A 15,459-nucleotide genomic window follows, 5' to 3' on the forward strand; every position below is an offset into this window, starting at 1 on the left:
AATGACTTTAATCTCAGTTTTTACAAATTACTTTAAATTTTCTCTAAGTTTTCAACATCTTTCCCAATTTTTTCTCTATCATTAGATGATCTCTTCTACTTTATTGTCTTTGAGAATAAAGGTCTAGTAATGAACTATATACTTATTTTCCCAGGGTCAGACCAGATAAGATCAGAAGAGGTCATCAACATCATTGACCCCAGATCAATGAAACCTTGGCCTCAGCTATAAAGGACCTCTGACCCCATGGAGCACCCATAGTCCTGAAATTATAGATCTTTAATATAAGAACTATCTAAATATGGATGAAACATTCAATATGTTGAAACAAATCTTTTACGCAAGAATGCCTAGTTAATAAACAATAGTGTGGCACATGAATCCTTGTGGTATATGGTCCCTGAAATCCTTTCCGGAGGGATGCTAGTTCAACACAATCTTTATAATAATATTAAGTCATTATTTAATTTTTTAATTTTTTTAATCAAAAAAGATTATGCAATGGAGATTTTTTCAACACTTCCTTTTCAAGTGGATAAATCTTTAAGTATGACTGAATTTGCTGTTTTGCTTATATTCATATGGTGTCAACAATTCATGGGAGATATTTTTCTTTATGGATGATTGGCAACAAACAAATGATGCTATAATATTAAAAGTATTGAATAACTTTTTTGAATCTCATGATTTTTCCTGAAATGAATATCTTCATATTTTCATTAATGGTATAAAAGCAATAGTGGGTAAAACATTAGCAATAAGACTACTACTATTACTACTATTCCTACTACTAGTACCAGTGGTCATATTATTCACTGTCATGTACTTGTAGTTTTTTAAAAAAGGTTTAAGAATGTTTTTGATGAAGCAATAAAAAATGACTAATTTTATTAAACAATAACCCCTGCACACATGTCTTCAATATTCTATGATGAAATGGGAGATATACATAAAACATTTCTGCTGAAGTATGATGACTGTATTGAGGAAAAATAGATATGTGATTGAATGGAGAGTTGAATTTGCCACTTTCCCCTCTAGATCACTGTTTTTTTTTTAACAAATTATTATTATGTAGACATTTGACAAGATGTTTTCATGAAAATGAATAAAGTTAAACTATATCAGATTGCTTACAATCTCAGGGAGTGGTAAGGGGGAAAAGGAAGAGAATTTAGAATTCAAAATTTTAAAAAAAATATTAAAATTGTTTTTTACAATGTAATTGGGGGAAAGTATTATTTTTTAAAAAATTAGAGGTATCTAAAAATGAAATGTCTCACTTGTTGAATCACCAGTTTTATGGAATTTCAGAGAATTTTTGTTCAAGTATAATAATATGCCCTTAAGGTCCTTTCTAACTTTCATATTTTGTAATTATGCCATTTTCATTATTTATCTCTCAAAAAAAGAAGGAAAACAAATAAAAATATTTGTTACCAATGATTAAGTTTGAGCTTTTGAGTAAAAATGAAAATTCTGAAATGTGCCATCCTAGATTTGACTTCTTAAAACCTAGACTTTTCTGATAAGGTCATTGGTGGTATTAATGAATGTTGTTTTTTGGATATTATCTAATTAAATATGCTAACATCTGGAAAATCTGAATAACTCAGTGAACTAATATTTTCCAAATAACCAATGGATGATTTTATGAAATCATGCCTGGGTAAAAGAAAGACCAATGGATTTTTATGTAGTAGAGCATGAAAAGTTCATTCATGTCGTGGTTCTGATTTCGAATTGCAACTGACTTTGAAGAAAGCACCACTTGGCAAATTTTGATATAGTGCTGTTGAAAGAGAAATATTAGAGAAATATTTGTCTAGCCTTTACTGCAATATTAAAGAAGTATTATCCCTGCTTGTCTGGCATTTTCTGTGGGTCTCTGACTTCTTCCCCATTGTTCAGTTTAATCCTCTTCTCAAATGTAAATTAAGCAACCCTTCCCCCATCCCTCTTCCAGTGATCTGGCTCTTAGCCTTCCAAGTTGTTTGACTCATTTTAGTCAAGTCCAGATGGGTCACTTCTTCATTCCCCCCACCTTCCAACTCCTCCTGCAGAGGAAGTGGGCTAGGTTCCCTATATGAGTTCTGCCCACCCCCTTCTTCATGTGGGTTCCATGATGATCTCAGTTGAATCACCATCTTGTGGCTGTTTCCCTTTTCCCTTTCTTAACAGTTTTTAACTGTTCCTTAAATTTATCTTCTTCTTTTTTTTTAGATTTTTTTTTCAAGGCAATGGGGTTAAGTGGCTTGCCCAAGGTCACACGGCTAGGTAATTATTAAGTGTCTGAGGTTGGATTTGAATGCAGGTACTACTGATTCCAAGGCTGGCGCTCTATCCACTGTGCTGGCTAGCCGCCCCTTATCTTCTTAAAAAACAAAGAAACCTCACTCTCCTTACCTTGTGAAATAACTTACTTTTGATCTTTTGCAGTAACTGGTGAATTAAAATCTATGCCTTTTCTTACTCTCTTGAGTCAAAGAGCCTAGTGAATTTCATCACCCCAAATGAGCTCGTATTGATCCTTAAGACCCCTTCCCTAAGGCACCCCCCCAGCAACATAAGGGTGCCCCACATGAGGCTGAAAGTGGGCCTTCTCCTAGGCATCTGGCATGAGTATCACAGAAGGATACCCACAGTTATCTGAAAATGCTATTAAAATATTCCTCCTTTTTTCCAGCTACATATCTGTGTGAGGCTGAATTGAAATAACAAAGCATAATGATACAAAGCTGAAACAAAAACAAGAATTCAGCTATTAAAGGTGATATTAAAAACATTTGCAAAAAATTTAAACAGTGTCACTCTTACTTTCTCACTTTTTGGTTTTTTTTTGTTTCAAGAAGCAGTCAACAAACTTATTTTTCATAAAAATATTTATTTTAATACTTAATGGACTTCTTATTGAGAGAAGTAATTGTTTTTATTATATAAGTAACTAAATTAGAATTGAAATTTTTTTTTCTTTCCATTTCCTCATTGAGAGACCAGTTCCTGAACTCTCTGAAGGATAAGGCAGATAATAAAAATGGCCTAATCCAATTGAGGAATATTTTCCTCAAATCTGGGTGGGACCCCACCCAACCAGGAAAGTTTATTTCTGATTAAATTGTAAATAGAATCTAATCTACTGAATTCCAGCCCTTAAGCATTAGACTCAAGTTCTTGAAGTCCTTCTTCCCCTTCAACCTGAGTGGTATGGATGTAGTTGGATTCTTTTGTTCAGCTATCTGGAGTCAGTTCAGTCTCAAGGTTAAGCCAAGTTTTCAGTTGGAGAAGTTAAAGGTTTTAAACTTACCTCCTCTTTCACCTTTCTCATTATTTGTTCACCAATTATGTTTGCTCTCTAGTTGTTAGGGAAACCTATTTTTCCAAAAGTTTTTAAGCATTTCATGATCTCTATATTTTGCCTTTGTTTTCTAAGAGAAACTACAGACCAGTAATTTATTGATTCTTTGTTAGCCTAATTAATAAATTGATTATTAATTACCCAGAAACTCTGTCTCTTAGGCTTTTCATTCATTTCACTGTTATGTAAAATGAATTCATAAATATTTTTAAAAATTATATTTTAATTTCTAACATGGAAAAATATTGATAGATATAAACCACATAAACAAAATTTCCCTTGGGTCCTCAATAATATTTCACAGTGAAAAGGGGTTAATGAGATCCCAAAACTGGAGAATGACTTCTTTAAAAATATTGCTGAGTCTGTCTCTATGTTTCCAACAAAGAGATTAAAGCATAACTCTTTCAAGATAAATTGTGATCTTAATCATTTTATTCAAGTCCAAAATAATGGTGATAATCTCTATTAAATATTAAATATATAATCTGTATTAAATATAGAAAAAGGAGAACAAAGGAAAACATATTTGTTAGTATACCCTGCTCTTTCAAATTCTATTATTGGTACCACTATTCTCTTAGTCACTCCAAGCTAAAATCTGAGTCTTCTTTTAGTTTTTCCCTTTTTTTCCATAGAATTTTTCTTGAATTTTGTTGATTCTATCCCCAAATCTTTTAGTGACTCCCCATTACCCATTAAATTAAATTTTAAATCTTCCAACATGGTTATTTCAATGGAAATTAAATCAATCAGCAAGCATTTAAAAGGCCCACCATGTTTCAGACACCAAGTATATTAAAGCTTTGGCAGTCCTTGATCCATAAAGAGCTTACATTTAATTAGGGGAGACAGCATGTACATATATTACCATATAAAAATGTGCTCAAAATAAATATAAAGCAATTGGGGAACGGTGTGTTGTAATAACAGTTAGGAAGATCAAGAAAGACTTCATCTAGCTGATACTTTGACTGAACTTTGAAGGAAACTAGACATTTTAAAATGTTTTGAGGAGGGAGTAGATTTTAGGCTTGAAGATGGTCACTTCAAAAGCACAACTATAGAGTTATATGTGATCAGTAACAAGGAGGCCAATTTTGCTTGCTTGTGTGAATTTTCAAACCCTTGCCATGTTCCTTGACTCTATTCTTCCTTATTCCATATATCTAACTCACTGCCAAATCTTATCATTTTTGTCTGTTTAAAACCTCATATACCTCCCTCATCTCTACAAGGCTATTCCTTCAGTTCAGGTGCTCATCACTTCTTTTTTTTGACTACTGTAATAGCCTTTTAACTCTCTTCCTTACCTCAGGTCTGTTCAGTTAACTTGATCCCTCATTCAGAAGCTAAGATTGATTTTTCCCAAGTCAAGGAATTTATAATATCATTCTTTTTTCTTTTACATTTTATTTATTTAAGGCAATAGGGTTAAGTGACCCAAAGTCACACAACCAGGCAATTATTAAATATCTAAAGCCAAATTTGAACTCAGGTCCTCTTGACTCCAGGGCTAGTCTTCTATACAATGTACCACCCAGATTCCCCATCATCCCTTTTTTTAAAAATAAACTCCAGTGTCTTCTTAAGACCTTCTAAATCAAGTATAAAGTACTCTGGCATTCTTAGCTTTCTTTCCCTCCCTCTCTCCCTCCATTCTTCTCTCCCTCTCTCTCTTCCTTCCACATCTTTCCTTATCTTTCCTGGCTGCCTTCCTGCCTTTCTGCCTTCCTGTCTTCCTTCCTTTTGTTATTGATTGGCCAACAATAGGTCCCAGACCAATCCAACTTGGTCATTTGCTTAAAATTTATCTAAAAAGAAGAGAGAGGTTAGCTCTCCAATTCAAAGTCAATCCAAAGGTAGAGTGATAGAAAGCAGATGTTGTATGTGAAAAAAAGAGTCCCAAGTGCCTGGATTGTGGAAAGAGGGAAAGGTAGTAATTGCCCAGTAAGGCTAGAAAGATAATTTGGGGCCAGGCTGTGTAGGACTAAAAAAGTTAAACAGAGGAATTTATATTTTATCCTAGTGTCAATAAGAAGTCACTGGTATTAGTTGAGTAAGAGAATCACATGATCAATTTTGCTCTTAATGAAAATTGATTCCTCAGAAATATGAAGGATGGCCTAAAATGATTAGAGGCTTGCAATAATCTAGGCAAGGATTGAGGAGGGCCTGAACAAAGGTGGTACTCAAGAAGAGTCCTGGATTTACAAATCTGGGACAGTGGAAGGATGGTATTGTTTTTAATAGACAGGGAAGTTTATAAGAGTGAAAATAATGAGTTTAGTTGGAGAAGTTAAATTTAAAATATCTCTAGAACTAATGAGTTTGAAATGACTAATAGTTAATATGAGTGGTGTACCTGAAGCTCAGAGGAGAGACTGACCTGGTCCTGAGAGTCCTCTGTGGAGGCATGGCACATATGCCCTAAGAAACTGATGGGTGTACTAAGAGATAGGGTTTAAGGGAAGAAGAGAGCTTGGGAAAAATATCTGAGAATACTGACAGGAGGCATAGTTGTTTGGTTCTTGTCCTTCCTTATTGAAGAAGATCAAAATGACATCACTATGTTAGAGATGAGTACAGTAGTTCTGACCAATAGGAGATCAGAATACTCCACTTCAGGATGGGCACAAATAGTTCATGTGAACATCTAGGGTGGGTATTCTAAACTTACAAATGTCATAGTTCCTTTGAGCTGCTTCCACTCTGCCTTCCTCATAGAGCACAGCACCCTAACTGATAAGGGCATGCTATGCTGGGTGGTCCTGTTCCAATGTCTCCCATGCTATACAATTAGTTCCAGAGTTCTTAACAGAACCCTTCAGGGTGCCTTGGTGTCGCTTCTTCTGACCTCCTTGTGAGCTCTTGCCCTGTGTGAGTTCTCCATAAAAGAGTTTTTTTGGTAATTGTATGTTTGACATTCTAACAATTGTAGCCAGTACATTGTAGTTGTCCTTTATGAGGTATCATTTGACAACTTGGCAGTTTAGCTTAGAAAGGACCTCAGTGTCTGGTATCTTCTGGCAGGTGATCTTCAGAATCTTCCTAAGACAATTTAAATGGAAGTGATTCAGTCTTCTGACATAGTGCTGGTGGACTATCTGGGTTTCATAGGCCTATAGCAATGAGGCCAGCACAACGGCTCTGTAGACCTTCAGTCTAATACCTCTTCTCTCCCACACTTTCTTTCAGAGCCTCCCAAATACTGAACTAGCTCTGACAATGCATGCACCAACCTCATTGTCAATCTTACCTCCCTGGAAAAGGATACTGCCAAGATAAGTGAACTTGTCCAAAGTACTCAAAACTTCTCCATTTGTTGTAATCAATGGTTCCACACATGAATGGTGTGGTGCTGGCTGATGGAGCACCTGTACTTTTTTGGTGTTAATTATTAGCACAAGCAGCAGAGAATGGATCCATACTTTGTTGCATCTCAGCTTCAGAGGCTGCATTGAGTGCACAATCATCTGCAAACAGAAGATCCTGCACCAACAGTCCTCCACTTTGGTCTTGGCTTGTAGCCTTCTCAAGTTGAATTTACCATCAGTGCTGTAGCTGACCTTGAGGCTATGTTCATCTTCAGTGAAGGCATTTGATAACATGACTGAAAACATCATGCTAAACAGCATGGACACAAGGACACATTCTTGCTTCACTCCACTGGTGACTGGGAAATCACAAGAGCATTGCCCACTATCCAGAACCCAGGCAAGCACGCCATCATGAAAAAGACATACGATACTGATGAACTTCTTTGAGCAACCACATGTTGGCATGATTTTCCATAAACCCTCATGACTGATGGTATCAAAGACTAAGCAACCAACAAATGAAACTGAGAAGGAACAGTAAAAGTAGTAGGCAATCTGGGAGAGAGTAATGTCAAGAAGCCTTTAATGATATAGCATCCAGGATAAGAAAATTGTTGACAGATAGGAAGGTCAAAATGGACTTGGGGGGAAAAATTCTCTACCTAAACTAACATTGTATTAATCAAAGTAAGGAATTTGAAAAACTTAGATTTAATAATAGCATTATATAGCATCTGAGAGTTCTGGCCAAAAAAAAAATAATTCCCACTTAAATGAAACCACAAAATACATTTTTTTTGGTATGGCATATTCTGGCTATTTACTTTTTCACCTTAGATGGCAAAATTAATCTCTTCCACATTTAATTACCATGAAAAATACCCAAGTATCAAAATGCATATTCTTTACTCCTAGAGCAACAGTAATGCTTAATGTTGTTTTATTTATGTTTGAAAAGAACTCTATTTATTTTAGTCCACATTTCATCTTAATGGTACTCTAGAGTGCCCTGGGATCTTGATATCCGGGAGGACTGGAGACATTCTTGTTGTTTTATGCTGCACTACCAAGCTAGTTAAAGTGCTACCTTTTCCATGGGAATGTCATTCTTTAATCCAAGTTCAGGTCAGAGAGGAAAGTGAACAGATGCCTACAGCATCAATCCAACACATAAATGGAGAGGGTTTGGTACCATTGGCTGTGTTTACTTCTAGGAACAGTAGGAGCAAAACAGCAGGCAATGCAGTATGATGGGGATGAGTTGAATGAATGAGCTCCAGGTATGCCAAAAAGCTGGCCTAATATTTTTTTCCTTTGCTCTGAGATTAATAGCAGTTGCAAAATACCTAAATAGATTATGAAAAAATACAACTTACAGTTATACCACCTCATAGGTGAACTGATCAAGCCACTACTCCAGTTTTCCTTTGGATTTTGAAGGGAAAGTCACTGAAAAGACTTTTGAGAAGAATAAAAATGAAAAGGCTGACCAAAACTGAGATAATAAATAGAGTGATATGGTTGAAATGTCTTTAGGTGGGAGGAAAAATCTTAAATAGAACAAGTTAAATGAGCCTATGTCACTCTTATTTTTTTAAAAAAGTCAAAAAGATAGCCATGTGTTTTGCATTATTTTTATGCTATCACTGGAATGCAGTAACATAGAGCAAAGCAATTTGATCTATGAAGTACATTTCTGGCCTTTTCCAGTCCCAACTTTTATACTTTTAGCTCAAGACATTGAAGAAGGAGAAGATCTACCATGTTGTAATATTTAAGAAGGGGGAGTGGGGAATAAAAGTATAAAAAAATACAAAAAGTATTTCCTTGCTTATTTAAGGGTAATTATAAACTGTATTTTACTGAAATCATCTTATTTTCAACTGAGAGGCTGTAAATTCTAAGTGAGTCAACAGTTATATACAAATAAATTCTCCTCTCCCTTTAGAAATAATGCAGTCTAAATAACAATGACATCATACTATAGAATGGCATTTTCTTTTTGGAACAAGGTGAGTTAAGTGATTTGCCAAGAGTCATACTTTATAATGTTTGTCTTTCATTCTCCAAGAAGACCATGACATCAGGGAAGTGATGCCATGACAAGCAGGTGAATTAGATTTCAATGAGGTGATGCTGTGCTAAGACACCAGCCTCACTTTCTCCTCCAGAGTCATCTGGATCCAGTGACCAGGAGGACTGGAGATGGCCCTGGATGTGATGCAATCAAGTTAAGTGAATTGTTCAAGGTCACATAGCTACAGAGAGGCAAGTGTCTGAGGCCAGATTCAAACTCCCATCCTTTGACTCCAAAGCCAGGGAACTATCCACTGCACCATCTAGTAGCTAGGTTAGCACAGTTATACTGAGGCTCAATTTGAACATAGGTCCTTCTGACTCCAGGGCAAGTGCTCTATCCACTGTACCATCTAGTTGACTCATATGGCATTCTTTCTGCATTGAAGACATTGAGGCCCATTCATGACCTAAACTTTATTTGATAGCAATGATTGATCTACTGACCATTCAATAATTTAGGACATTAATATATTTATAGACATTCAAGTCTTAAAATGATATTTGAACCAAATGTGATCATTTGTGCAATGAATTAGATGAGGAAGCTAAACATCTTTGTTTCTTTTATTAAGATCTTAAAAAAACTTTTATTAAGATCATTTAAAAAATGGTAGTCATTAATTAACATGTTGAGTGCATACTGTATTATGCTTGAGGTAGGTTCTTACAAAGGCATAAGGCAAAATACCTCATAATCTTAGGATCAGGAGATCACTGAACTTGAGATAGAAAGGATCTCCCAAGTCAACTGGTCCAATCTCCTCATTTTATGCAAAGAATATTGCAATGATTTCCCAAAATAACATCAGGAGTCAGGTTCTTCTTAATATATTTTATCTAAAAGTGATTATTATTTTGTAGTTAACCAAGTTCATTTTCTTTCACAAACCTTGGATCAGGCTTTATTGAAGTCTTCATTTACAGTGCCTATTCAAACCCAAATATTTATATGAAAGGGAAAATAATCATCTAGTTCTATCAAACATGCAATTATTCTATTTGTTTAAAAAATACATTAGTAATGTTCTCTTTAGGATATCACTAGATTTCTAAAGAAGAAATGGAAGATTTAGAGAGCTGGAGAATTTTCCTGTCCATATAAAATACATCTTAAACTTTGCCTCATTAAAAATAGTTTTAACCTAATCGATTTCCCATAGGATTTGGTTAATGAGTTGAACTTTCAAGGAAGCCAAGGGTCCTAAGAGTAAGAGATGAGGATGAAGTAAGTATCTTAGTGGCCTAGGGTATATTGTGGAAGAAAATCATGACTCATGAAGAGAACAAAAAGCAGAATGGTCTGATTGGAATGTGGATTGGATAAGGGTGAATTATGTGTAAGCAGTCCAGGAAAAGAGAGTCAGGGGCTCACTTGTGAAGGTCTTGAAGAAACAGGATGAAGGGTCTGTACTTTAATTTCAGAAACAAGAGGGAATCACTGAAACATATTGAACAGAAAAGTGATATGATCAGATTTGTGCTTTAGGAAGCTGATTTTTCAGCTATATGGAAGATGAATTGGAAAGAGGAAGGACCAGAATCTTGGAGTATGATTAAAAGTCTCCTGCAATAGTGGGGTGAAGGTGGTAAACTAGGTTGGTGGACAAGTGACTAGAAGGGATATGGGATTTATATATCTGTACATATATGCATATATATATATATGTATGTATGAATAATTCTGTTACTTTTGTATTTCTGACAATGCAGGGTCAAATATGGCACAAGGAAATATCTAGATCTTTTTTTCCTTTCAAATGTTTTAATGATAACTTAAATAAGAGTTAATGTGATAACAATGAAAAGAATGATGGGTTTGGAGTCAGAGGAATCTAGTTCCAATTCTCCTTCTGCTACTTATGACCTTGTGACCTTAAGCAAGCTCCTAAACCTCTCTATACCTCAAGTTTCTTCAACTGGATGGTTGATCTAGATGGCCTTTAAGGTGTCTGATAGCTTCAAGTCCATGATCAGCATTATACAGCCAACAATTGTCATTCTGGAAGAAGTCTTCTTCAGAAGCTAATGTACATTTAAATGATATTGGTTAGTGTACCTTCTCCCAAATGTTACTTTAGCCTAATAATACATTACCTAAAGAGAGGTAGAATTAACCAGTTAATAAGGCATGTAAAATGTGAAGCAGTCAAATAACCACATTGTTATTCTGCTCATTTTCATCTGTCAGAATTTTAAAGGTGAAGGAGACAGAATATTGGCAATTGTCTTCCCTCTTTACAGCATTGGACTGTATTGTCAGGGGTCTAGAAGAACCTGGATGCATATAACACAGACCTGTTTTCATTAATGGAAGTGTTTGCGTTGGATCCTATCCCAGTTTTAAAACAGCATTTCCATTAGCTGAGCACAGTATCTACTATTATCTATCTTATCTGACCAGGGCAAAAATCACTTTGGATACTGTGCCCAGTTTTACAAAAAAGGTGCTGAAAATAGAATAGTAGGGGACTCATTCAGATGAAAAGCAAATATATATATATATATATATATATATATATCTCTTTTGGACCACCATCTACAAGGTCTTTGGGTATACAAGTATCTGTAAAAAAAATACCAGCAAGGACTGTGAATGCACTATGTTCACAGTTCTTTGTTATGATTCTGTTAAGTCCCTGCTTTGATAAAATTATCCTTATTCAACATTTTAATTTTTTTGAGGTTTCATATTTTCATGTTTTTATGGTAGTAATATCTAGAGCATATAAATAGGGAAATGTGGGAAGAAGTTCAAAACAAAATAAAACACAGAGTAAAACCCTAATAAGGGAAGGAGGTGCAGGCAGGGTGATGAGATCACCATCAATTACCTTTATTGAAAACCTTCCTGGAACATAGCACTCTATTTTATGCTTAGAAATTGAAGGGTAAAGAAAATTGATTTTAAAAAGTCCTTGCCCTCAAAACGCATGCATTTCATTAAAGTTGGCTAGTGAGAGTAATCAGGAAATAGAAGAAGAAAAAGAAAGGAATAGATATATTTCAGGATATAAAACAAAGACATACTGCGCTTTCCCCCCCCTTTTTTTTACAAGGCAAATGGGGTTAAGTGGCTTGCCCAAGGCCACACAGCTAGGTAATTATTAAGTGTTTGGGACCGGATTTGAACTCAGGTACTCCTGACTTCAGGGCTGGTGCTTTATCCACTGTGCCACCTAGCTGCCCCATGTGCTTGCCCTTTGATTGAAGCCCATCTAATGTAGTCAACACTAACAAAGGCCTACAAATACAAATAGAGGACATGCTCCACACCAGAACTCCATCCCAGTATTGACCACCCAAGGACATCGAGGTGTTGACTTTTATTAGCTTTTTCTGTTAGTACAAGCCAAAATACAAATATATAAATGACTGTTCTGATTGAGAAGGTCTAGGTGACAAACTTCAGCTTCTGAGCTACTCTGGGACATTTCTGTTCCTTCTCTTCCATGTCAAGGGGTTTTCTAGTCTAGATTCAAAAGGTATCCAAGCCTTTTTAACACCCAATATTCAACAGAGCAAAAAAAGAACATCCTGCTAGTTTGGAGGCTAAGGAGAAATTACATTGGATGAAGCAGCGTCCCCATGTTATTCCATATCTGGTTACTTTGAACATATCAATGTCCATCTTACCTGATTGACCAGGGGGTGGGACACCTGACGGTCCTCTCGGGAGACAGAGAAAGACAGTCAGAACTGCTGCTTTGTTTCCTGCACATGGTTCTATGGCGATTGGTTTGGGTGCACCCTGGGGAAAAAAGATCTATTTTAAGCAGATATCATTGCATTAAAATATACATGTATATTATTTTATTATGACAGCATAATATAGTAACAAAGATGTGGGACTTGAAGCCAGGGACCTGGGTTTGAACCCTGCCTTTGACCCTGGATATGTCATTTGACTTCTCTCTCATTTTTTTTCCTGGCACCCTAATGAAAGTATCCATGATGGCACCATCTTGTCAACATCATCAATTGACTAGTGCTTTATATATATAGTGCTTTATCATTTGCAAAGCATTTTATTTATGTTATCTTGTTTGACTGTCTCAACAACACTTTGGGGTTGAGGAAACTGATACTGAGAGAAAGATTTGCACAGGATTACATAGCAAGAAAGCCAGGAATGGTAGTTGATCTTTATATTTCTACTCCAGCACCCTCTCTACTCAGAAACCTGGATGTCTCTGCATCGTTTATATAATATGTGCAAAGTATTTGTCAAAATTTAAAGTATTACATAAATGTGGTTCATGATTATTCTTTTAATCTTTGTAAGACTGCAGAACTTTTCATATATGTTTGACCTGTCTCTCAGTTGGACTCTTTAGACATAGGGTTCTGTCTTCAACTTCTTTGCATTCTAAGTGCTAGAATGGTGTCATATACACAGTAGGTAATAAATAAATATTTGTTAAATTCATTTCACTGTACGCTATGTGTATTTAGCTGAGCTACAAATTGGTGCAAAATAAGATAATTTCTCTCCATTCTCTTTTTTAGCCAGTGACATACTAAACAACACTTCTTATCTAATTAAATGATCACAAGTCTAAAGGACTCTGTTGGCAGGTTTTTATGGCAATTTATTCAGTGACATACATATTTAATAACTCCCCAAATACATTATATTAAGAATATGCCTGCTGGAATCAAGGGGATTGCATGGATGTCTTCCCATTGAAATACCAAAGGAATCATGGGTTAAATACAATACCACCTTCCATGCTGTGAGGGTATAATTTTAGCTTAGAAATGGTGATTGAGGTAAAACTATTCAAGTCACTCTGCATGAATTACCCTAGGGAGAAATATCAAAGCTACATCTTTGGATAAAGACAAAATTAGGCACAAGAAGAAAGTGATTTTGCTTTAATTATTGGGATTAATGACTTGTTTAGGTTTCTTCATTGATGCCAACTGACCTGGTCAGAAGTAACTTCACTACACAGGGTTATTCACCTATATCAGTTAGATGACTGCAGTTTCCAGAAAGTTTAACAAAGGAGGTATTAAAAATAAAATATGTCTTTCTTCATGTAAAATTTAGACTGAAATTTTTGGTGACAATAGTTTTATGTGGTTATAAAAGGTTGTTCCTTTATAGCAGCATAAATCTCAGGTTTTAAAAATTATCATTATGCAGACACAGTTTTGGAGTTTTCAAGATAAAGGCCAGTGACAACTAGAATTGCAGGACATAAAAAATTTTCTGAGAAAATATTATGCGGTATGTAACTACATTTGATTATTTTATATTAAGCAAATTGATAAATGTTTTCACAATCTGAACAAGAAGTGTTTAATCTTCAGTAGCTTAGTTTTTTAAATATTTAGTTCAAAATTAGAATAAAATTATATTTCTTCTTTTATAATATATATGTGTATGCATATGTATTTCGAAGATATATTTGTCACATTCTGAAGTAAAAAGGGAACATATTGTTTAGAATCATATTTCTAATCTATTAAACTTTATAATTGCATGAAAAGTTATATATAACTGTCAACTAAATAAAAGGAAATGATATATTATTAAGACTGAATATATAAGTAATTTAAAATAAATGTGAAAATATAATTTATTCAAGTTTAGTTCTTTTAGGGCCAGAAATATTTATTTTTTTTCTTTGTTTCCCAAAACACATCACACATTTTTGACAACTCTGAGCCACTTAATAAATGCTTAAAAAAATAAATATCAAAATTCTTCTTGCATTTTTCAATAATTCTTTTATATTCTATTGATATTCTGTGTGTGTGTGTGTGTGTGTGTGTGTGTGTGTGTGTGTGTGTGTGTGTTAAAGTATAAATTCCAAGGGAGGTTGGTGGCTTGTTTTACACATTCTACATTCTTAATAGGCAGCTACATGCTGCAATGGTTAGAGAGATGGACTTGAAATAAGGAAACCCTATGAACTCAGGCACTTACTAGCTGTGTACCCCTGGGCAAGTCACTTAATTCTGTTTGCCTTAGGTTTTTTTTTTTATCTGTAAAATGAGCTGGAAAAGCAAATGGCAAATCATTTAGTTAATCTTTGCCAAGAAAATCCCAAATGGGGTCATGAAGAGTAAGACAATGTAAAAATGACTGAACAGCCACAAATGACCTATCCAGAGGAAGGAAAACAAAACAACACAACACACACACACAAAACCCATCATAATCTGATGAACACTTTATGAAAATTATCTCTTACGTATCTCTTTCCCTTAACCGTAACTCTTCAAACTGAAAATTACTAGTCTGTAAACATGTTTATCAAAATATGTATGTACAATGCTAACCTGACTTTTTACCACGGGGCGGGGAAGGGAGAGTGGAAGGAAATTTTGTAACTTAAAAATATACATGTGCATATGGATTGAAAAAATAAAATAATAAAAAAGAAAAGAATATGGTGAGCTTCTTATGCTTGTCCATTTTTTCCTTAGAGGAATTCATAAATCTTGAGATCTTTCCTATCTTTGATTTTTCTGTTTCCTTCTTCTGAGGTGTGATCAGAGAGTAGTGTAGATTAATTCAGAATGGACTTTCAATGCAAGTTCAAGTGTTTTCATTTGGAGGAAATTGAGAGTTCCCTAGTTTGAATTAAGTATTGATCTCCTAGAAGTGGATCTTGGTAAGAGCCAATTAAAGAGGGATCTGAGATTTAGAGGCAAAAAGATCCTAGAGACCTTAGAATCCAATATTTACATTTT

At 35.0% G+C, this 15,459-nt stretch overlaps 1 protein-coding gene across 1 annotated transcript in view; it reads right to left on the reverse strand.

Annotated features, from left to right (window-relative positions):
• The window catches only part of ATRNL1 (attractin like 1), a 1,271,094-nt gene that overhangs the window by 128,766 nt on the left and 1,126,869 nt on the right, over positions 1 to 15,459 (reverse strand). The window contains exon 28 of the mRNA XM_074233580.1: positions 12,388 to 12,502. Within this exon, the coding sequence (XP_074089681.1) occupies positions 12,388 to 12,502 (115 nt within the window). The remainder of the gene's footprint in view (positions 1 to 12,387; positions 12,503 to 15,459) is intronic.

Source organism: Macrotis lagotis, chromosome 4 (assembly GCF_037893015.1).
Source record: "Macrotis lagotis isolate mMagLag1 chromosome 4, bilby.v1.9.chrom.fasta, whole genome shotgun sequence".
NCBI classification, from domain to species: Eukaryota; Metazoa; Chordata; class Mammalia; order Peramelemorphia; family Peramelidae; genus Macrotis; species Macrotis lagotis.